Source organism: Jaculus jaculus, chromosome 1 (genome assembly GCF_020740685.1).
Source record: "Jaculus jaculus isolate mJacJac1 chromosome 1, mJacJac1.mat.Y.cur, whole genome shotgun sequence".
Taxonomy (NCBI): domain Eukaryota; kingdom Metazoa; phylum Chordata; class Mammalia; order Rodentia; family Dipodidae; genus Jaculus; species Jaculus jaculus.
Window position 1 is genome coordinate 89191897 of NC_059102.1, and position 25399 is coordinate 89217295.

At 35.3% G+C, this 25399-nt stretch overlaps 1 protein-coding gene across 2 annotated transcripts in view; it reads left to right on the forward strand.

The window, feature by feature from the left end:
- Focad (focadhesin) overlaps positions 1 to 25399 on the forward strand; it is a 364375-nt gene that overhangs the window by 159862 nt on the left and 179114 nt on the right. For both annotated transcript variants that reach the window (XM_004658412.2, XM_045146459.1), the window contains 4 exons: positions 11853 to 11957; positions 12370 to 12471; positions 12954 to 13084; positions 15426 to 15552. In XM_004658412.2, coding sequence (XP_004658469.1) covers positions 11853 to 11957; positions 12370 to 12471; positions 12954 to 13084; positions 15426 to 15552 — 465 coding nt within the window. The remainder of the gene's footprint in view (positions 1 to 11852; positions 11958 to 12369; positions 12472 to 12953; positions 13085 to 15425; positions 15553 to 25399) is intronic.

The window sequence follows — 25399 nt, forward strand, 5'->3', positions numbered from 1 at the left end:
GTCTCACTCTAACCCAGGCTGACCTGGAATTTACTATGTAGGGTAGCCTCAAACTAAACTCTTCATTGTCATTCACTGAGATTTAAAGCCTTTTAAAAAATGTTTCTGGCCTTTAAAAAATTAATGTTCTATTATTTATGTATAAAGTTTGGTTAACATATTCTAATCAGGTGATTTATCATTATTCATGTAGACCTTATTTAATGGTCTTTCATTTGATAATGAATTGGGGCCTTATAAAATTCATAGCATAGGATATGTTCCATTTATTATTATTCATGGTGTAGGATATGTTCCACTTATCATATGTGGTGTTGGATATGTTCCACTTATTATTATTCATGGTGTAGGATATGTTCCACTTAGTATTATTTATGGTGTAGGATATATTCCATTTATTATTATTCATAGTGTAGGATATGTCCCACTTATTCATGGTATAGAATATGTTCCCCTTATTATTATTCATGGTGTAGGATATATTCTGCTTATTATTACTAATCGTGGTATAGGATATGTACCACTTTTTATTATTCATGGCATAGGATGTGTTTGACTTATTATTATTCATGGGGTAGGATATATACCACTTATTTAAATGTCAAAGGTTCACTGAGAAAGAAAAGTGAGCTTTTGGAATCACTCTGAACACACAGCCAACGTGAGTGCCATTTGTTCTTTTAGTGAAGGAATGGTTCGTACCACATTTATTATTGTCAGTCTTGTCTGGCTTTCATATCTTAATAAATCATTTTAATTCTCACAGCTTTGATTTCTTTGAGCAATCTACTACTTTACTAAACTCAAAGTATTGAATTTACTTATTTATATGCATGTATTATATCTCAGAGTTGTACTAATTTTATATAATTCCTTACTACTCTGATATGCATTCTCAATAAAACAGATAGTAGTGAAAATTTACTATACCTAATTGAGAGGAAAAATATTATGCTCCAGGGCTGGAGGGATGGCTTAGCAGCTAAGGCGTTTGCCTGCAAAGCCAAAGGATCCAGGTTCTATTCCCCAGGACTCAGGTTAGCCAGATGTACAAGGGGGCACACGTGTCTGGAGTTCATTTGCAGTGACTGGAGGCCCTGGTGTGCCCATTCCCTCTCTCTCACTCTCCCTCCCTCTCTCTTTCAAATGAATAAATAAATAAATAAAATATTTTGATAAATAGGGCTGGAGAGATGGCTTAGCGATTAAGCGCTTGCCTGTGAAGCCTAAGGACACCGGTTCGAGAGGCTCGATTCCCCAGGACCCACGTTAGCCAGATGCACAAGGGAGTGCATGCATCTGGAATTTGTCTGTCTGTCGCTTTCAAATAAATAAATAAAAATAAACCAAAAATTAAAAAAAAAATATGCTCTATAAGACATAAATAATTGTCTTTTTACTTTTGTTATTTTAGATTTCTTAAATTTGAGCTCATATGGTAGAAATGTAAAAACTGTATTTGTTCAGGAATGAAATTTAATGCCTGTAGGAATTTAGTTATCCAAATATTAGCAGTTGACAGAATCAATATTATTTTATTCCTTTTCTTAGGTAGTTACATTTTCATAATGTTTCCAATCATTACTTCATGATTTACATTTTCCTTAAACATTTTCTATGTATATAGACTATTTGATTCTGAGAGATGATAGTAAGATGATAGCAATGAGTCTTACCTGAAAATTAGAAGGATAACCTGTACTCCTTGAAGTACTAGAGTGATAGGCTGTTCAGTGTTATCTTGTGATAAGTCTGCAGTATTTCCTCTGTCTTCCATAGTTGGAGCTGCTGTATTGTTGACCTGGCTTTTTAATATTTTGTGAAATTTATACCTCAAAATCTGAGTCTCTGTGTTTTTGTTATCCTAACCTTATGTGGCATATTAATTTTTCTGATATTAAGTTAACTTAATGAGAATATTGTTGTACTTTTCTTTGCAAATGGTAAGCATAATACTTGTTTATAGAGTCACATGATTACAACAGTTTTATAATATCCATTTAACTAATTGGAACTTAAGCAGTCATAAAACATAGGAATAATGTATGTATTTTAAAAGAATTGTTAGTATGCAAGGCACTTGAGATGCAAAGGTGATACTTGGTAGTGCTAAGTAGTTAGTACTGGAGTTTTGACATTAGATTGTGTTGATTTGATCCTTACTTCTGTATAAATTTTGAATTGTCACCTGTAACATGGTACTAACCATTAATGTTTTCCATATGCTTACAAATTCTGATAGTGTTAAGTAATGGGATGCTCACTTGGGGTTAGAATAAGACTGTCACCATTGAATGTTCATTGTGTGATAGAGGCCTTGGCTAGTCTTGGTATATTTCTTCCTTTGACTGCATGTGACCCTCCAGGGATAAGCTTCACAACTATAGAATATTTGCTTAATTATTATGTTGTGATGTAAATATAATTTGCCTCTCCAACAAGTAAAATATCAAGTAATTGAGGAAGATGGAATTAACTAATGTTCAAAAACCTAATTGTACTTTATATCCCTTTTTGGTAGAGAGAGAGAGAGAGAGAGAGAGAGAGAGAGAGAGAGAGAGAGAGAGAGAATGTTTCTGAGTGTCTGTGTCTGTCTGTCTTTGTAGCATAGGCTGGCCTCCAGTTCCTAGGTCAAAGTATTTTTCTGCTTCAGCTTCCTAAGTAGCTGAGACTGTATCTAGGCATGTGGTACCACATCTATCTAGACTGAAGAATTTTTCATTTGCAGGCCATATCTCTTATTTTTTGTTACAATTTTTCTTTAATTTTAGATATTGATATTAGATATCTATACTAGTTACTTTTTCATTGCCTTGACACAATCCCTGACTAAACTTAAAGAACTTTGAGGCTATAGTTCATCATGGCAGTTGTAGAAGGCATGGTGGCAGCCACATGAGCCTGTTGATGATATTGTGTCCATAGTCAGGAGGCAGAGAGATGAATACTGGTGTACAGTTTGCTTTCTTCTGTGTGTTTTGCTGTTTTGTTTGTTTGTTTGTTTGAGTAGTCTCTTGATACAGTCCAGGCTGACCTGGAATTCATTGTGTCGTCTCAGGATGGCCTTGAACTCACAGAGATCCTCCCACCTCTGCCTCTGGAGTGCTGGGATTAAAGGCATGTGCCACCATACCTGGCCTGTATTGTTAGTTTTTCAGTGTGTGACTCTAGCACATGGGATGGTGCGACTTTCATTCAGGGTGGGTCTTCCCTCCACAGTTCAACGTCTTTGAAAACTTTCTTATATACACCCAAAGGTATGTCTCCTAGGTTATTCCAAATACAGTGTTAAATTATTACAGAATGCACTTACCTTCTGCTTGTGCATGTCATTCAAGCATATTCCTTCTTTGTTATATCAAAGTTTATGTTTTATCTTTTCATTTTTAACTTGATACAGATTATTATATTCCCTCCTTTTGATAAATGACAAATAAACTTGTATATAGAGATATTAGACCCATGTTTTCACAGGACAAAATATTAAGCAAAGCTCACTCCACACTGTGGAATCTAATGACATGAATAAAATATGAACTAACCATGCATTTTTTTGTAGTAGTTTAGGCCTAGTTTTTGCAACATGATCTGAGAGGTTAAATAAAAACCAGGCATTGCTTTGAATTTTTGCCTTTCACTTTCACCAGATGATTATGTCTTGAGTTATTTCTTTTTACTGACAACTTTATCTTATACTTAAACTAATTTATTGCTACATGTTCATATAGTAATAAAGTTTGAGCTATCTCTCATACTTTTAAGAAAGAGGAATAATTATAAACATATATTCTCTTATCTGATAACTGATGAGTAGTAACCAAGCTCTTTTTTTATTTCTTGTAATTTAAAATTAGAAAGGGCATCCCTTGATCTCTTGATTTTCGTTATGCGACTGTCAGAAAGATGGTGGTGGTGGTGGTGGCGTGTGTGTATGTGTATGCATGTACACATGTGTTGTGTGTCCCCTTGTGAAGTGTTGCCAACATATATTTTTTTTAATCCAGAGCCAAGTTTTTATATTCTTTTCTTTATATATTAGACTCTAGGGAGATGCTGGTTAGTGTCTTTCCTGCGCCTTTTCCCCCTACATGTTTGGTTCAGTTAATGGGTGAAGACTTATATGATAGCCCCTTATTCCTGTAACAGGTAGCCTGGCATTTTTGTGTGCTGTCACTCTGCCAAGGATGTAGGGATGAACTGATACATGAACTCTCCACCTCTTGCCATCAGTAAGCTGTGAGATCTCTTTGGGCTTCAGTTTTATCAGATGTAGGATAATATAGTTAAACTAACTTGGTAATGAACTTGATAAAAGCTCTTTTGACTCAACAATCCCATGATTCTTTTCTCTTGTTAATAATAAAATACATAACATGGAATAACATGAAAAATATCTTAACAGATTTCTCAATATACTGTATAATATTCATAACTAGATAAACATTAAAGTACAAAAGTTCTCCAAAATGTTTTCATTTTGCATAACTGAAACTTTATACCTAGAGAACAGCACCTTCCCAATTTTCAACTGGCAACTACCATTTTACTTTCTGCTTCTAAGAGTCTGACCACTTTATATACTTCATGTAAGATAGTACTGGAGTATTTGTCCTTCTGTGATTGGCTTGCTATAATTAACATTATTCTTCAAAGGTTCATCTACATTGTAGCATATGGCAAGGTTTCGTTCTTCTTAAAGGCTAAATCACAGACAGCATTGTGTCCATCCTTTAAAGAGCATCATGGTTGTTTCTTTTCCTTTGCCAAATCTCACAGTATGTAGTTCTTACTGAATTCAGGTCTTTCAACCCTGACCAGAATAGTCCATTGAGCCATACTTACAGCACTGCAAGATGTCTCTTAGGTCAAGGTTTCAAGTCCTTCCACATTCTTCCTGCAAATCAGTTCCAAAAGGCCAAAGCCACAGAATCAGGTTTCTAGCAGCAATGATCCCACTTCTCAGAATCATTATTTATTGGGAAGATTTTTATTAGACTCAGTATTTTTGCTGATTATGCAGTTATGGATATGTTTAGATTTTGTTATTTATTCCTAAATGGTTCAATATTGGTAGGTTGTATATTTCTCAGCAATATCCAGTTCATCTAGATAACCAAGTTGGGAGAAATGAAATTGTTCATATCTTTATAATTGTTGTGTCATACTGGTGAATTGACTTATTTATCATTATAGGCTCTTCTTCTTTGCCTCTTTTGTTTTGTTTTGTTTTTTTGAGGTAGGGTCTTACTCTAGCCCAGGCTGACCTGGAATTCACTATGGAGTCTCAGGGTGGCCTCGAACTCACGGCAATCCTCCTACTTCTGCCTCCTGAGTGCTGGGATTAAAGGCATGTGCCACCACGCCAGGCTTTCTTTGTCTCTTTTGACTGTCTTAATTAATATCTATTACCTGATATGTTTGATCACCCCTATTATCTCTTTAGTACAACTTTTTGTGGAATATCTTCAGTTTGAGGTTATTTGTGCCCTTAACTCTAAAAATAAGTTTTTGTAGACTGCATACAGTTGGATCTTGTTTGCTTTATCCATTCAGCTACTGTAGTTAAGTCATTTACACTGATCAAAATTTGTAGTGTGAAAGAACTTACAGTTGTTACTTGGTCTTTTTGTGGTTGGTAGCTTTTCCATCTCTTGCTGTCTTTATATTTTTGTTTGTGTTCATTCCTGGGTTACCCACTTGTTTTCTTTTGTGTGTCTTTCATGATTATTTTCTTTATGGTTATCATAGAGCTTATGTAACATCGCTTACAGCTGTTAATAGTATTTAAGCTCATAACTTACATACATTAGCTTTAATCGCATACATAAACTATGTCCTTTCACTTCTGTTTCCTTTTATGTAACTGAAGTATGAAATTATACCTGCTTTTTGTATGGCTCATATTGTTTTTTTATTAAGTAGAAACTTTGTATGGGCACATCTTGTGTATGGTTCTATTGTTTCCCTCATCCCTGTCCCCATCCCACTGAGGGCCCTCCTCAGTGGGATTGCTGGTATTCATCATGAAAAGATTGTGGGTTATAAGTTGTGAGAGCAACTGTCAGTCATTGTGTGTGGGTGGTCAGTGCCTTGAGATATTCCTTCCCACTATGTGGCTCTTACAGTCTTTCTGTCCTCTTTTCCACATAATTCCTTGAGCTGTGACAAGTTTGTTTTATGTCTACTTTATTTTTTATTATTAATTTATTTATTTGAGAAAGAGTGAGGAGTAGGCAGATAGAGATAATGGGAGTGCCAGGGCCTTCAGCCACAGTAAAGGAACTCTAGATGCATGTGCCACCTTGTACGTCTAGCTTATGTGGGTCCTGGGAAATTGAACATGTGTCCTTTGGCTTTGCAAACAAATGCCTTAACCGCAGAGCCATCCCTCCAGTCCTTAAGTCTACGTTAGTATTGAACTCCCAGCAGCTTTTGGATTTCTGCTGTGATACATTTTGTGAATCCTCGGTGATTTTATCGTTGTAGCTATACTTTTGTGTTCTAACACATATAATATAATTAAAAGTGATTTCTATATTGTGTTACTGCAAAGAAGGTTTCACTTGTCTACATATTTTTGTTTTCCAATAAGCTTTATACTTCCCTTTGCTTTTATGTCATTGTCCAGTGTACATGTTTTTCATCTTGAAAGTTTATCGTTAACATTTTCTGGGAAAGTAGGTCTAGGGATGACAAACTGAGTTAAGCTTTTATATAACTGAAAATCTTTATTTGTCCTTAAAATTTTCCAGGTAGTGGTTTCTTGGTTTGCATCTTTTCATTAATCATATTGAATATATTATCCAGTTCCCTTATGGCTTACAAAATTCCTGCTGAGAAATCTGTTGAAGTCTTACAACTCCTATGAGAGCCCCATGTTTATAAATCAAATTGTCAAGGATTTGAACTCTGTGCAAAATGAAAGCAAGGGAGTCTTATGAAGCCAGATCTCAAGAGAGTGAACTGTAGAGTACTTACCAGCTTACTTAAATTTAAGGTAATTCTACACATTCATGGTTTTTCTCTACCCTCCATAGGGTAGAAGTTTGCAGAGCAAAAGGCTTAGGAACTTGTAATGACATTTCAGATAACTAAATATATATGTGTGATATCTTATTAGAAAAATATAGTTCAAATTATTTTCTACAGCTACATGTTTGTTTGTATATGTATGTATATAGGTCTGTATTTTCTGATGCTTAGGTAAAAAACACAGAGCCTTGTATGTACATAGCTAAATTTCCAACCCTAATCTATGTTTAATCTTGATTTAGTCTTTCCATTTAAGTGAGCCCTTGATTCAGGTTATTCTGTTTTAAGAACATATTGTCCAAGATTATTTACTATTAATGGTCTCCACATTCTTAGTTTGAACTGACCAGAGGAACTGGCTAAGGCTTTTAGAGTAACTATTCTGTTAGGTGTAAATATAGTACTTTATTTCTCTCTTGACAATATAATTAAAACATTTCTTTAAATACTGCATGACTGAGTATACTGTGTTATAGTGTGCCACTGAATGCACTGATTACCTTTCTCAGAATTAAGAATCTCTCAGTATGTTTTCATAGAAATTGTCACAGAAGAGATTATTCTTTGAGACCAGTGCAAGGCAATCTAAGATAGCCTTTTATTTTTAATTAAAATGGAAAATAAGAAATCAGTTCAAAAATTGTCTCTCTTCATTTGTCTGAAAGTGATAGAATTTTGGTTTCAATGAAGTTCTAGCACTGGAATGGGGGCAGGAAGGAGGGAAAAATAGTATCAACACATGATATATCCATATATAAAGTATGTTCTCACACACACACACACACACACACACACACACACACACACACAAACAAACAACACCATAAATTCTGGCTATCTGTTGTGATGCTATAGCTACACTGCATGCACAACCCACATGCCATCATGGTACATTATGGTAAGGATCATTCGTGAGTTAATTCTGAGCTCTGTTTTAGAGGTAGGACGAAGAAGAGATAGTTTTCCTTCTTAAATTAAAGTAGATGCCTCTAAGCTTAGAATTTAGACAGAGGAAACAAACACATATTGAACAGCAAACTTCATGTATAGCATATGAGAGTTCTTTTGGCACTACATTTTAGTCTGTCAAGTTAAGTGCATTGCTTATAGTTAAGATTCATTTGATGATTTTGAATAGATTTGTTTGTTTGTTTGTTTCTTGAGACAGTGTCTTATTATATTGTTCAGGGTGGCTTTAATCTTTGTGTAGCCCAAGCTGAGCTTAAATTTGCAAAGTTCTTGGGTTTGCCTCCTTAGTGCTAGGATTACAGACATGTGCCAACATTCCTGGCCCTTGAATTTAATTTTTAGTGTAGACCTATTAAGTTACAGTTTACTCATGTGTGATAGTTTGAATAGATGACCCCCAGTATATTCAGTGTTTTATTAGTTTGCAGTTTGCATCTGTAGCCACTTGGCTGGACAATGTCATTGGGTGGATCTTAAGGTGTGGTGGTAGGTTTCAGATTTCAATTTAAAGATATGTAAAGTGTGCCTGGCTGAAGTTGCTAAAGTGTGCTGTGCTATGTGGCTTTAGGCTTGTGCTTGTATCTCCCTGCTTAGACCTGTAAAGGCAGGCCAGCTCCTTTGGCCATTATGGAACTTCCCATGGATCTGTAGGCTTCAATAAATATCCCTTCCTCCATAACTGTGCCTGGTCTGGAAGTTCATCTCAGCGAACCTGAAGCTGTCTGCTACACCATCCAAAATGTTGTGTTGAGCATATTCCCCATGCCTCTGACCTTCATTTTCTTCCTTATTCCCCTAGGTAGTTCCACTTCTGACTTCATGTTGTGTACATATATGATTTTATGTGCCTGTATAAATTATAGCAGTTTCAAATGAGAGAAAATATATGATGGTTTTTCTTTCTGACATTGGCTTATTTTGTTTAACATGATTATTTCTAGTTGCATCCATTTTCTTGCAGATGACATAATATTTTCTTCTTTATAGCTGAACAGCACTTCATCATGTATACATACCATATTTCTGTTATCTGTTCTTATTGTTGGACAACTAGGATGTTTTCATAACTGTTATGAATAGTATTGAAATTAACATTGATACGCAAGTATCTTTGTGATATGTTGACTTGAAGTCCTTTGTGTACATATTGAGGCTTGGTATTGGTGTGTCATATTGTAGATAGACTTTTTGGATTTTTTTTTAAAGAAACCTCCATACTGACTTTCATATCGCTGGACTAGTTTAAATTTCCACATTATACAGAAGTGTAAGGGTCCCTTTTTGTCCATATCCTCGCCTGTATTTGTTATTTGTTTTCTTAATGGCTACCATTCTGTGTGAAGTAAGACAAAATTTCAGTGTAGTTTTGATTTGCATATTGTAAGGTTCAGCAGTGAGCAAGGACCACGGAGACCACTCTGAGGCAAAGATGGAAGTTTTTATTTGGCAGGTGGGTCCTGAGCTGCCAGGACTGACTCTCAGAGTGGAGCAGTCAGCCTGGTGTTCCAGATAGTGGGCTTTATAGGCTCTTCAGTTGGGGTCAGTGAGGAAGGGAAGGAATTTTTTTGTCTAACACATATTTCTGATGGCTAGTGAAATTGAACATTTTCCCATGTTCATTGACCATTTTTTGCTTCATTTTTTAGAGCTATCTGCTGAATAGCCCATTTATTGATTGGGTTGGATTCTTGTAATTTTTTAAATTCTTTATATGTTGTAGATATTAGTCCTCTGTCATAAGTATAGCTGGTAAAGAATTTTTCTTTCTGTAACTGTTTCTTCACTTGATTGAATAGCTTTTGACTTTCATGAGGTCCCATTCTTGGCCTTATTTAGAAAACAACTGAAGTCCTATTCAGAAACTTCTTGCCTATACTTATTTCTTGAAGTATTTTCTCTACATTTCCTGTAACAGTTTTAAAGTTTTAGGTCTTAAATTAATGGCGATACATTTGGAATTGTTTTTTATTTTTATTTTTATTTTTGGTTTTTCAAGGTAGGGTCTCACTCTGGCTCAGGCTGACCTGAAATTCACTCTGTAGTCTCAGGGTGGCTTCGAACTCTCGGCGATCCTCCTACCTCTGCCTCCTGAGTGCTGGGATTAAAGACATGCACCACCACGCCCGGCGGAATTGATTTTTGTGTATTGTGATAGGAATCTAGTTTCATTCTTCTACACGTAGTTGTCTAGTTTTACTAGTGCTGCATATTGACGAGGCTGTTTTTCTCCAGTGTGCATTTTTGAGAACTTTTACAAAATTCATATGACTAGAGCTGGATAGATGGCTTAGCAGTTAAGGCGCTTGCCTGCAAAGCCAAAGGACCCATGTTGGACTTCCCAGAACCCACATAAAGCCAGATGCACAAGGTGGCACATGGCCACTGTCTGTGTCAAATAAGTGGAATGAAATAAAATATTTTTTTTAAAGTCATGTGGCTATAAGTATGAATTTATATCTGAGGCTTCTCTTTCACTGATCTTTGTACCTGCTTTTTTGTGCCAGTATAATGCTGTTTTTCTTACTTTGTTTCGATGTAACTATGTATAACGATGTCAGATATGGTAGACAGCTTCAGGTTTGCTGAGAGGAACTTCCAGACCAGGCACAGTTACAGAAGAAGGGATATTTAGTGAAGCTAACCGATCCAGGGAAAGTTCCACAATGGCAGAAGAAGCTGGACTGCTTTCACAGGTCAGACAGAGAGAGAGAGAAGCCGGAAGCCAAAAGCCACACAGCACACTTCAGGAACTTCATGTGGAAAGAGGCATATTTTGCATATCTTTAGATTGGAACTTCAAATCCACTGTCACACCTAAGGGCTGAACTGCCCAGTGACATCATTCCCAGCCAGCTAGCTGCAAATGTAAGCTACAAACTAGCAAAACTCTGAATATATTGGGGACCATCTATTGAAACTACCACAACAGATATACGATACCTCCTGCTTTATTTTTTTGCTCTGTGTTGATTTAACTATCTGGGGTCTTTTATGCTTCCAGATGAATTTTAGGATTTAAGATTTAGAATGTGTTCATTGCCTTCCAAAGAAACTGTGTACTTAGTGGTTGTTTTTGATAATTTTCCTCCCCTGCAAGGTCCCAGGCAATTATCCCCTGTATTTAAATAAATAAATAAATAAATAAATAAATAAATAAATAAATAAATAAATAAATAGATAAATAAATAAATTTGAGAGAGAGAGAGACAGAGACAGAGAGAGAAAGAAAGGGACAGATAGAGGGAGAGAGAATGGGCACACAAGGGCCTCTAGCCACTGCAAACAAACTCCAGACACATGTCCCACCTTGTGTATCAGGCTTAGCAGGCTTGCCAGGGCACTGGTGAATAGAACCTGGGTCCTTAGGTTTTGCAGGCAAAATATTCTTGTGACCCATGAATTAATTGCTCTTCTCATTTTATTTTGTTATGATAGGGATTGAAGTGGGTACCTGGAGAAGTACTTTAATCTATTAACTATCCTTTGTTTATTATTTTTGTTTTCATACTGGAGAAACCCAACTGAATGAAGTTAATTTATTGGTTGTATAGCTTCAGTTTTTGATTATTAGATCTATAAGTTTCTTTGAGGTTCCATATGCAACTTTTGTTTAGAGTAATGTCATAGTATTTAATATTTTTTGATTAATATTTAGAAGCTAATTGTAAAATAGGTAGAATATTAGTGGTAGTATGTAGTTGCTATTTATAGCCTATTACCAAGCTGACACTTTTGTATTTTTGATTTTATTGACAGTTCTATTATTCCTGTGAAGAAAAAAGTGATAAATATTGTTTTATAGCTTTTTTTAGAACATGGAATAATTAACATATTCATTACCTTTGTCTTAGGTACCTAATTTGATTCCAGTTTTGATGTTCAAATTGGGACGACCACTCAAGCCTGAGTCATATAATGATCTATTGTATACTTTGCCTACACTTGGTGTTCACAAGGTTAGTATATTAAAGAGTTAGTATATTAAAGAGTTCACTTGGGGAAACCAAGAGCAGAGACCCAAGTAGTTCGTACACTGAATTCCCTTTGTTTTTATGAAATATGCCATGACCACTGCTTCCCCCTTTGAACCATATTTTAGAGTAGCTATTATTTAAATGCATAAATACTTGTTATAATATGTAATATCCAAATCTTCACACTGCTTGTTTGCTGAGATTAGGGCCTATGCCCCTGGGATTACTAGTCTCCCCAAAGCAGTTTCTCATTCTCCTAGAAGATGGGCAATATCTTAGTAAGCTTCCAATACCAGTTTTCATTTAATAGAATGGGTTGAAAATGCTTTTTTTTTTCCTCCTAGTTGCCAGAACTTGTATTTGTGAAACCAAAGTTTTCTTAACACTTTCCTAGGTATGCATAGGACAGATTCTGCGAGCAATCCAACTGCTTGGAACCACTCCACAACTAAGAGCTGTCACTTTGCGCTTGTTGACATCACTGTGGGAAAAACAGGTAAGGTCATGATTGTATGAATGTTAAATGTGTTTCATTCACTGTAGAAAACTATGTGACAGTGCATTGATTTATTTGTGCTTGTGAATGGTGTTTACAAATTTTGGTTTATTGTGATATATTTGATCTTAATACAGTCAGGTATAAATGACTCTAAGCAATTGAAAATACTAAATAATTTTATTTTCTTATATCTGAAATGTATTTCCATGTATGAGTAAGTAACAAATATGATTGTGATTAGAGCTTTTGTAATTAGGATGTGTTGCAGACACTTTCTTGTTTTATGAGAGGAATAGTACATGGGTCTGTGAGAAAATCTCGGTAATCACAACAGCATTCTTCTGTGCTGATTATCAGAGATACATTATAATTTACAATTCAAATGTAAGATTGGAGATGAAATACTGAATAAAAGTAGATAATAATTATTCAACTCAAGTCAGAAAATTACCTTTTTTTGTATGAAATTGTCTTCGTAGGATCGTGTGTATCCTGAGCTACAACGTTTTATGGCCATGTCTGATGTGCCCTCTCTCTCTGTGGGCAAGGAGCTTCAATGGGAGAAACTGATTGCAAAAGCTGCCTCAATCAGAGATATATGTAGACAAAGGTATGATGTGTTTAACTCTTCAGGATATAATAATATGGCATGTTTTTTTCACTTAATGTTTTTGTTACATGAAAGGATACATTATATCACAATTCATATCTTCTCACTGTAAGTTGAGTACCATTGAACAATAACTTACAGAAGTAAGTATGTGTTTCCCTTTCAGATCTACTTTTACATTTCAGTTTATGGGGCATGCCCTTTCTGGGTAATAATTTAATATTATAGTAAGATATATGAGGTTTTGTTTTCTATTTTTGTACATATAAATGAAAACTAAGCAGTGTACTTTTATTATGAACTGTTCTTTTTAGTTTAGTTTAGTCTTGTTTTTGATGGAGGATCTCACTTTGTAACCCAGGCAGGCCTTTAATTCATGTTTTACTTTAAACATTTATTTATTTATGAGAGAAAGAGGGAGAGAGAGAATGAGAGAAAATTGTCATGCCAAGGCCTCTGGCTGCTGCAAACAAACTCCAGTGGTGTGTGCCACCTTGTGTATCTGACTTACATGGGTCCTGGGAAATCAAACCTGGGTCCTTTGGCTTTAGAGTTAAGCACCTTAAATGCTAAGCCATCTCTATAGCCATTGCTTGCTTTTTGAAATCTCAGGCACCAGAGTATTGAGATTAAAGATGTGAGCCACTATGTCCCACTTATGGCTCATTATTATAAGTTGTCTTAATAGGAGAGACCTCATTTGTGACTTACTTAACATATGGAACTATTAGAAATTGTATTGAGGAAGAAAATTATTTTTTCCATCTATAAATGAAATAAAATTTCCTTCTATGCTGTGAACTTTTAGGCAAGCATAAAGATAGAGAGCTGACTCTGTATTCTATGTTATGGATTAATAAATAGTCTAGAGGTGATAAGATTGAAATAACATAAGCAGAGCTATACTTTCTTAGAAATTTTTTCTTATATGGAGTGAAGTAAAAATATTTAGAGAAGGAATTGGATACATTTGAAATCAGGTGTAGTCCTGTATTTTCACATGTCTGCTGTACTATAGAGTTTCTGGAGTTTCCATGAGTGTATTTACACTGTGCCAAAGACCTCAGTCTGAACCATGCTTCCTGGGGTTGTGCATTTGTTTGGCCCAGATATTGATAACAGGGATGATTCCTGTTTGAAGAAATCTTGAGTCATAATGTAGTAGAATCTAAGCCCTAGCATAGTTGTTCCTTTTTTCTGAGCTTATGCCTTTCTGCAACATAAACATGATAGTAGTCTAAGGTACAAAAAAGTTACACATGTAGACAGAGACACTGGAATTTAGATGTTACTGAGATGTTAGCCTTGGATAAGTTTCAGAGATGAAAGGTTGTTAGCTGCCATTCTAGTTAAAGTTGAGTGTGACAGGGGCTGGATATCAGACTAGAAGTCTTCACAACTTATTCATGTTCCTTTAGTTTCTACTTCTAAATACATTAAGCTTTTTTTTTAAAGTTTTAAATCACTTCCATGTGTGGCAAAGTAAGACAAAAGATTCTCCCAGGCAACTTCATCTATTGCCATCTTATTAATTGGAGAAATGCATTCAGAGAATGGACCTGAGTAACAGTGATGTTACAGGTATTCTGAGGATGGCACAATATATGTGGAGTAGAATAGTAAGGAGCAGAAGGGCAGAGGACATGAGTGAATCTAGCATCGTGCCTGGTATGAATAGATGCTCAGTTATCATTTGTATTTAATATACTTATCATTATTATGACAAATATAATCACCCTTATTAATATCTGTACCACAAATCATCTTCTATCAAATATCTGCTTGCTTCAAGTTTTTATTAGCATATATATTAATTATACATAATAGAGATCTTCTTTATTACACAAATGTCTGCTTTCATAGTCAGTATTATTGGGTACCAGAACATCCACCACACAGAAATAGCTTTTTCTTTTCCTATCATCTTAATAATTCCATTATTATACATTCTTAGTTCTGAGAATAAGTATTGTGGCATAGTGAGAATAAAATTTGTTAGATATATCTCCTTTTTGTTGGTTGGAGAGTTAACTCAGAGGTTAAAGGCACTTGTTTGCAAAGCCTGATGGCCTTGGTTTGATTCCCTAGTTCCCACATAAAGTCAAATTCATAAGTGGCTCATATGTCTGTAGTTCATTTTTAGTAGCAAGAGGCCATGGTGAGTCCATAATCACTATCTGTCTGTCTGTCTCTCTCTCATAAATAAATAAATAAAATATTTTTAAAAATCTTCATTTTTGATATTAAGAGAGACGTTACTGCCTTTTCCTCAGGCGAAAGGTCTGAGAAGGGTAATAGCTCTTTGGCTATAATTGTGACTTTAACCTGTTATTTCTTGTAGGCCCTACCAGCATGGTGCAGACATGTTGGCCGCCATTTCTCAGGTGCTGAACGAATGTACCAAACCTGATCAAGCTACTCCAGCAGCCTTGGTCTTACAAGGTCTTCATGCACTCTGCCAGGCTGAGGTAGGTAGGCATTTTCAATTGTTTTGGATAACTCTGAAGGAGGTATTTTATAATAGAAGATTAGTTTTGAGTAACTGAGAGTTAGAATGTTAACTGTCACAGTTGTTCTGTTTGGAAGATTAGATCACAGTCTACTTTAAAAATTCTTTCCAGAGTGGATTCTTGCTTATGCTCATACTGTCTGGGGACTAAAGAAAGCCTGAATTTTGGATTTTCTTGGTCTAGCTAATTTCTTATTTTTAAGAAAATTAAAAAAATATTTAATGTAGTTGAGAGAGAGGGAGAGAGAGAGAATTGGCATGCCAGGCCCTCTAGCCTTTGTAAATGAACATCAGACTCATACACTACCTTGTGCATCTGGTTTACATAGGTAGTAGGAAATCGAACTTGGCTCCTTAGACTTAATAGGCAAGTACCTTAACCACTAAGCCAGCTCTCTATCCCAGTCTTAGTTATTTCTGTTAAGTTAAAAAGGAAATTAATGTTTAGAAAATGTGAGTTCTTAAGTGTGTCCACTTGGTCATATTGTGACTGGGAAGCCTTACAATCTGGTGAGATGAGAAGATTGACGTGGGCCAGTGGCTGTGCATGTCCAGCAAGCATCATGATTACTCTGAGGATTGGTGATGGAAGAACATTCTCTCTTAGTAATTTGATTTGGTAGTGTGAGTGAATGGTAGATTTCACATGTAGTAATTTTCTGAACATTTACTATTCCCAGAGTTATAGGCAGAGAGAATCCTTGCTGTTTCTTCAAAATATGACAATCACATTAAAGATCATTCATTGGCCTAACCAAAGTTTCTGACATACTGAGCCTGCATTACAGTTTTTCAGGGAATAAGTGGAAATCTTTTATGGTAACCATAGTTGATGGTGATATTGAAAAGTACTATATTAGCAGTGACCACATTGAGCATTCATACTCAGGTTCTTGTGCTAAACTACTCTGTATATAGGAATTGATCGCTTTTTCCCATTGAGGAAAGTAGACCTGAAAGAGGGTAGCTGTTTACTCAAGGATCTTGACTTGAGAATAGATTTGTGTTGTTTTATATGAACACTTATTTCTTCAGACAGTAAATATCATTGCTGTAAAGAAATTTTACCTAATAGTAATACTTTTAGATCTGGTGCCCAACAGTTGGAAAAGTCTTTAAAGTTTCAAAGCAGAAGGCCAATACACCAAAGTATGCAGGGCTTTTTTTTTTTTTTTTTTTTTTTATTGCTCCAGCTAGTCATCTGGTATTGGGAAGTGTTACTTAAACAATTATATTATTTAACTACTACATAGGCAAATTTTATCTTAAAAAGCATTTTTAATAGTAGAAAGCAATAAAATCTATACTATCTTCTCAAATAGTTGCTCAGTTTTGCCATTTTGTAGTTTTTCCTATTTATTATTCACTCAAAACAGGTATCAACTCTTCTGAAACTTTCTTCCCTAATAAGTAGTAATTTAGTTTATTGTTTCTATAATTCTATTGTTCTTTTCCACTCACCTTCTGCTATTATTGTAAGGCTCAATAGCCTGACAATACCAGTCAACTTACAAGAAATGTCCTGAGTTTGGTACCAATTTTTCTCATTCCATGTTTGTAATGCATCTTCAGTAACTGAAGTTTGCAGTAAAGATGTGGAAAATGTTGCCTGATATGGTAGAAAGCTTCATTTTTAGGCCCTCATGGAAAATGTTTTTGAAATATGCTAGTGTTTATCAGTGGTCCTTTGACTAATTTACTTGACCTCTACTAACCTTTGTTTCTTCAAAGAAATATGATTCCATACATAAAGACTTTCTCCTAGTATCTGTCCATAGAGTGCTGTCTAGATGTTGCACTTTCTTCTGATGAGTTGGTAACCAGTTGGATATACTCCATCTAGGAGATACTACACAGTTCTTGGACCTTACCCCTGAAACTCACATAACATATGGTAGTGATTTAATTTCTTCTCCAAATGGTATCTTCCCCTTTACTACCAAAGCTGTTACTTATTTGTTGCTTACTAAAAATACACCATTTGAGGTTACTCAATACTTAGCTTCAAATCCATTCCCCCAATCCAAATCATTACCCACAAATTAATTTTCAGACCATTATTATACCGTAAAATTATTTATTTATGTATGTATGTATGTATGTATGTATGTATGTATTATTTGAGAGGGAGAGAGAATGGGCATGCTAGGGCCTCTAGTCACTGCACACGAACTCCAGATGCATGCTCTACCTTGTGCATCTGGCTTATGTGGGTACAGGGAAATCAAACCTGGGTCTTTAAGCTTCTTAGGCAAGCACAAGTAGGCAAGCCCTACTGTACTTTCTTATTTCTCATATCCTTCTTTGGAAGAATTGAGGTACCATGTGTAGAGATTTTATTTAGTAAAGCCCATCTCTAACTTCCTTTCCTTGGGTAAAGGAATTTTTCTTCCCCTCTTAGGTCCCCTAACAACATTATGCAGTCCAACCCCCTCATGATTGTATTTTTTTTTTCCCAATCAAAACTGTCTTTTAAGAAACCTCAACAGAATGTTGCAGATTAAATAAGAATTAACTGTGTGACCTAACAATCGCTTTCAGCCACCCTACATAGTTTTTGGTAACAAAATGCACATTAATATATAATGGCATGACTATCAGTTTACATTATTTTATTTTACAGAACTTTTTTCTTTTTTATCATTTATTTTCATCTGTTATTTCTTGTCTAGAGGTCACACTATTTTATTGATGCTTTCTTTAAGTGAACAATCATGTTTTCTTCATAAATATTATAATGTCCTGAAGTATTTTATTCATTGAAAATGACTTCATTACTGTTGTTTTTGGTAAAAATGCTCTTTATTAATGATTGGTTATTAATAGCTTTATGTTTATCTGGATGAGTTGAAATAACCTTTTGTTTTGATCAGCCTGGATGGTAGTACTATATTTTGTATAAGGCTTTACTTTATGTGTGTGTACTTTCATTGCAAAGGTGATATATTTTAAAGTTATGAAATTTACTCAATTAAGCAATTCTTACCAGGTCACATTTACTAATTTGGGGCTAATCTCTCTCTCTCTCTCTCTCTCTCTCTCTCTCTCTCTCTCTCTCTCTCTCTCTCTGTGCGTCTCTCTGTAGCGTGTGTGTGTTTCAGCTAGGCTGCTATCCACGGAAGTCAGTGTGCTTCCTGTTGGGCTATTTATTCAATTTCTAATTGATACCATGTGCATAGCACCAGTGCTGCCACCAGTGTCAAGAATGCCTGTAGCCAGCATAGTCCAAACTCCATTTCTTAGCAGCATTTACTTATGCCATGTCTATATTACTCTAGCTCCTTGACTGTCAAATACCATTAGGAGTACAGAAAGAGCTTAAAAACAATGAGATAAATCAATAAGGATAAGACAACAACTGAATAACCCTTGCTTTAAGAAAATACTTCAGTTAGAAGACCATTTAAAATTGAATTTTGCAGAGCTTTCCAAATCTTGTTTTCGTGTGGGAGGTAGTGCTTTTTCCCCTTAAGGTTGGTAATGAACTCCTCAGTATATTGAAAGTCATAGCGGTGAACTTCATTTATCCTAAATGGTCAGGTTAATCTTACAAGTACAGCTGCTTCCTCATTTATACCAAAGACATGTTTTTCAAAGGGTAGATTCTATCCAAATGCTAAGTGTGTCAGAGTAATGATCATGTTTCCAACATGCGCTTTTGGGTATTACTTTTTTAAACCAAAAACACGGTGAAGGCTTCTAGACAACTTGGCTGTTCATAAAGATGAGAATGTATTCTGGAAGTTTGGAGTTGGATAACAAATTTATTCCTTCCTTAGCACTATTAATACATTAATTTTGAATGACTTAAAATGATAAGTAGTATTTCTGGGGAGCCTCTTGTAAATTTTGACATCATGTGATAAGGGATTATAAGATTTCATTTTATGGGGAAGAAACAGAGACACTGGCCTGAGATTACCTGGCTCACTGAGAGGCTTCATGACTGAGTGTTAGGTTCTTTTGTTACACACAGGCCTCCTTTCAGAAAAATTTGGCTGTTGAAAGGATGTCAGTGCATGTATCTTGAAGACAAGGATGTGCCATTTCCAAAAGAAATTAGTTAACTAACATTCTTGCATTTTTTACTCCTTATTTTTCCATTCTTACTATGGTACTTTGTGTCCCATTCTGCCCACTTACCTTAATTTTTATTCCCTCTGTCTTAATGGCTCTAAGAAGCAACATTCTCCTTTTATAAAGCATTTCATTGGAAAATAATTCTCACAAATGTAAGCAATTCACAGTTCATTTTTAGAAGATTACCACTTACGCAGCCATCACCGTCATTAATATGAATATATTAATATATATTAATATAATATATTATATTGAATATATTCATCATCCCTCACCCACTAGAAAGTCCTTGTCCCTTTTAGTTTTCATGCTAGTGCCCACATTTCACATCCCCACCAGCCTTAGACAGCTAGTCATTTACCTTTTCCCTCACCTCTTAAAATGATCTCATCTGCTCGTTAGGGACCAGCCCTTGTCTTCATTGGTGCCACCTCTGGCCAGAAGTCAACAATAATCTTGAAATTGATAAGGATGCTTGTTCTCATATGTGACTACTAACATCTATATGGATCAAAGTTTTAAATTTTATGGACTATGGTTTTTTGGTTATTATATAATTAATCATTTAAAAGCTAATCAAACAAAAATCAAATCACAATCTCACCTTTGTTTCTTCAAAGAAATATGATTCCATACATAAAGACTTTCTCCTAGTATCTGTCCATGGGGTGCTGTCTAGATGTTGTACTTTCAAATCAAATCACAGTCTCACCCTGTCTAGGTAAGACATGAAGATCATGCTGTACCTGACCCTCTTTTTCCATGTCATGCTGCAGCTTCCTTTGGATGCTTGTGAACTCTTAATTTGCTTCTATATTTCTATCATCCATCTGACAAGGTCATCCTTGGAATTATGTCCTATAGCTCAGTAAGTAACTTCATATGTAAACTTCATCTATCTATGTAACCACTTTCCCTTCATCTCCCTGAACTCTCTTTTAAAAACATCTTTATATGATTAGCCAACAAACATGTGAAAATATGTTAGTACCATTGTCCATCGGGAAATGTATATATCACTAAAATTAAAAAGATGTGCAATATGAAGTACTGGTAGGAAATAATTTTTTAGCAGGAAGGCAGGAGTGGCACAGCTACTGTGGAGACATATGTGGCTTGCCTTGGACCTGGCAATTCTGCTTCTAGATATTTGCCCAAATAAATAAAAATGTGTTTACAAAACCAAAAAGGCTTAACGCAAGGATGCTCATTTCATTTTATGTTATCAATGACATATATTTGAAAGGAATGCAAATGTCCAGTAGTTGGTCAGTGAACAGTATCCTGTTCTGCCAGAGCAAGAAACTGCTTCTTAGGCAGGCATTACTTAACCTTGAAAACACACAGTGAAAGAAACCAGGAATGGAAAGAGTTCATTTGTACTGTACTGCACTATACTGTGTGATTTCTGTTTTGTGAAAGTTATAAATAAATAGTCCAAATTAATCTATAGGAATGGTGCTCAGAATAGTGGTTAAGCTGGAGTGAGAGTAGAGGGTAGACTAGAAGGAATACAAAGAAATTTTTTAGAAACTGGTTTTGTTTTTCCTATGTAGCATTGTAACTGTTGGCCACATGTCCTGTAGTCTCTTAAACCATATCTGATCACAATTGTGATGAGCCTTAAGTATAAAATATGGTATGTACAATGCAGCCAGGTGCTGAATAGCAGTGTTTCCAGTCAACAGTAGACCACATATGTGACAGTAGTACCATAAGATTGTATTGTGTAGTGACATCATTGTTGACTTGGTTTGTCTAAGTGTACTATATCATGTTTTGATGATGAATTTGAATAAGCATACATCTCTCAGAATATATCCCTGCTGTTACAGGACAAATTACTATATCTCATTACGTTAAAAATAGGCCACGTATTAAAGTAATATTTTATATATACTGGTTGTAAAGACATTCAAAATCGTGGGTTTAAATAATCTTTCCTTCTTTGTGATTATTATAAAATTCAGATGTTCACTTTTGCTGCCTATGCCCTTGGTCTCATCTTTGTCTTTATTGGAGTAGAGATTAAATTTTATTATTAATTAATTAATTAATTTATTTATTTATTTATTTATTTATGAGAGAGAGAAAGAGACAGATAAAGAGAGAGAGAGAAAATGGTGCACTAGGGCCTCTAGCCACTGTGTACAAACTCTAGACGTTCATCTGGCTTATGTTAAGTCCTGAGAAATCAAACTGGGGTCCTTAGCCTCTCAGGCAAGCGACTTAAGTGCTAAGCCATCTCCTCAGCCCCATGTGTGTATGTTGTTACCAAGACTTCATCACACTGAGCAGTGAAGGTCTATATTTTTTCAGTTACATTATTCTACTTCAGTAAAACAAAACTATGAAAGCTACTATTTTGACACGTGTTAGTATGTTTGTTTTATGTTAAATAATACAGTAATTTTGCAATATAGGCATATAGATGATAGTTACTGATGACCTAACTTTAATATCAATTTAACATGGGAATATATAGCACCATGGAGATTTCATTGCTCTTTCAGTCATTGGAATTTGTTCTCTTTCTACTGTCATGTTGCTTTACTATTTATGATAAAAGTATGAATATACTTTAGGAACAGTTTCAATTTTGCTCCTTTAGTCATTGATTTCTCAGTCTGTGCTCTTAAGTAGCAGTGAATGATTCCTAATATTTCTGAAAGATAGTTCTGTAACTGGTAACAATCAATTTTCATTGCTACTGATGTTTTAAGGGGTGAGGAAAACTGCCAGCCTAATCAAGTTGCCTAGAGTTAGAGGAAAAACAGCTTACAATGTGTGCCGAAATCAAAACCAATCCATTGTACTTAAAAAGAGGGTTCATTCACTCTTAATGTTTTCTCTCTTAAAGTCTTAAGATGGGAATGTGAGGCCGTACTAGCCCTGTGTTTTCTTAGTCAGCTGTGAGTCTGTTGTGGCAAGAATTAATAGGCGTTGCAGAATCATAAAGAAAAGCTCTTTCATCTTGGCCAGCTCCATGAGGGTGTTATATTTTCAAAGCAGAGCATTGTACAATTGAGCAATAGATAAGGGGGGAGGGGCCTTTCCTGGGGATTCTTGACCGCTAGAAGAGTTCATTTCAGGCCATTTGTCACAGCACTGATTTCCCCGGAAATACCCCTTGCCAAGGTTATGTTTTGACTATTCTATCTCCCCTTATTTATTTATTTATTTTCTGAAATCATGGTGGAAGTTAGTCGTCCTTGTCCCCCCACCATCCTAACCCTTTGTCTCAGGTCTCCTTCAGAGCGCCATGGGGTGGAACAATTTTCAATGGGACTCAGCAGGTCTTGAAGGTTCTAGGGAGTTAGTGTGGTATAAAAATGGCCAATAGAGATCCTTCATTTTGTGTAAGCATTTTTAGCGTGATAAATATAATTTAGTATGGAAATGTGATCTATTGTTCCCTGGCAGGTTTTCTCAGCTGTGTACAGTAAGGCTTCTGTCGCCCACTGTGGATTCAGTATTTATTACACTCTGGAACCTCTTTGTGGTTCTTATGTTTTGTTTGTGGAGACTTTTAAAGGTGGATTGCCTGTCTAACCTTGTGGAGAGTTGATTAAGTTTAATTTGTTATGCATCAGAGAAAGAATTTGCTGGTCTTTTTGAACTGAACTCTGTTATTTGTAGTTTGAGTCCTATTTTTTAAAATGCCTTCAGTTCTTCTTGGGCATGAGACTCTTTTTGTACATTTGTTCTATTTCCATGCTGTGCTTTTTATATACCATACAATGACTCTTTGCAGTTGAAAATTGTAGTTTGCTCTTACTTTTAACTTTAAAAGGACAGCAGGAACTTGTCTTTTATTAAACATTTGTGGATATTATAACATTTACTTTGTCTCCCTGCAAGTAGATTTTTAAATATGGTTTATCATATTTAAAATAAAAAATTGACTGGTTGTGTTATATTTACATAATGGAAACTATTCACTAAACACAGACCATGTGTGAAATGTGTGCAGAGATATATTTTTTTAAATAAAAGTTTAGTTTTCTACTGCTCTTTAATTGCTTGTCATTACTTTTTTAAAAGAAAACATTTGGAGATTATAGAAAGTCATCTATCATATTTAGAACAGCAAAACTTAAACCTGAGGTCTTGAAACATTACTACATCCTGAATTGCTTCTGCCTTTCAGTCCTCTGTCCTCTGCCCTCTGCCATTCTGCATCCCCAGAGTTGATAGGGTCTTTAGAGACGTTTTACCCTTAGAAGTTTTTGAGCTCAACTTTTGAAGTTGCAACATTTAGCTTTCACTTCTGTTCCCCTGTATGTTCTTTTAATCGATTTTTGATGTATTTTTGTGTTTAAAGAATTTTTTTATGAAGACTATTCTCACCGGAATCAGAATCATAGTCTCTGAGGATTATTAGCCGATGTGAGTAGTCCATGAGCAAGCAGGAACGCTGTTCAGGGTGTCCAGCCGTGAGTTTCCGGCTCTTAGTCACAAACCAAGGGCATTCTTGAAAAGATCAAACGGCTTGGACCCTGGGAGGGTTTTAATGATGTCAGTTAACATCAGAGGAGCTGGGCCCGGTGCTTGCAGACTGTGCTCATCTGAATAAACGCCACTGAGCTGAAAATAATGACTTGACTAAAATGATGCTAATTGTGTACCATTCTGCCATTTCAGTGAGTAAAATATATTGGTTTAAGCTTATATGAGGGGTAGATTTTTCTTTGAGGGGTCAATGAGGACATAGGGTGTAGAAAGCCATCATTGAATAAAGGCAGTGTAGTAAATGACGTTAATGATTTGAATGCCTTTTGGTTTTTAAGATCTGATTAAAAGCATTATTTTGGTACCTAGCAATAAATTAAAAACATTTTTATCTAGCCTCAAATGGCATAGAAGCATGCATTTATCAAAACTGACATTTGTAGGTGTGGGGCTTAAACACATTTCTATGCTATATAAATGACCAGAAGAATAGATTTTTTTTACCTTTTATCTGCTTTGCATAAATGATCTCTAGGAGATTCATTCTTACAAACACTTATGACTCTAGATTGTATTTAACTGTGATTATGTGGCTAAAATAACATTTGTAGTCCTAATTAGTAAGAAGAGGAAGGTAACTTGCTTAGGAAGTACTTGGAATTAAGAAAGACATGGATGTCTTTTCAAACAGTAGAATTTCTCAGAGTGCCTCACCAACATATTACCAACCCAGGAATAGCATTTCAAGAAGATAATATATGCATTTTCTTTGAAAAGTTGTTGATTTTTTTGAGTTCAAATGACATTCTAACTAACAGAAAATGTTTCTTTCTAGTCCATGAACTATATTATTAATTGGATATCATTCTAAGGTATTTGATTTTTAGTGTAAGCTAGTTATATTTTGGCAGGTAAGGGATTTCAGTGCCATATAGAACTTTCTTTTCCCTTTCTTGTTTTAACTTTACTAGAGCACACACAATAGCATAGTGCAGTGAATTGTGCATGTTCTAAATTCAGTGTTGGTGAAATGTACTCCTTTTGTTTCAGGGCCATGACACATGGCCTCTATTTACGGAATGCATAACAATTGACAAGGTTTTATGGCTTTGATCTTTAATGATAGAATTATGGGTCAAAAGTAAAAGATGTCATTGACCCTACTTCATTTTTGTTATGTTTGTAATTTCAAGTATAGTGTGTATTTCCTATTCTTTCTTTTGTTTATGGCAGCTGCTCTGAATTACAGACTTTATAGAAAAACAAATGGTGGC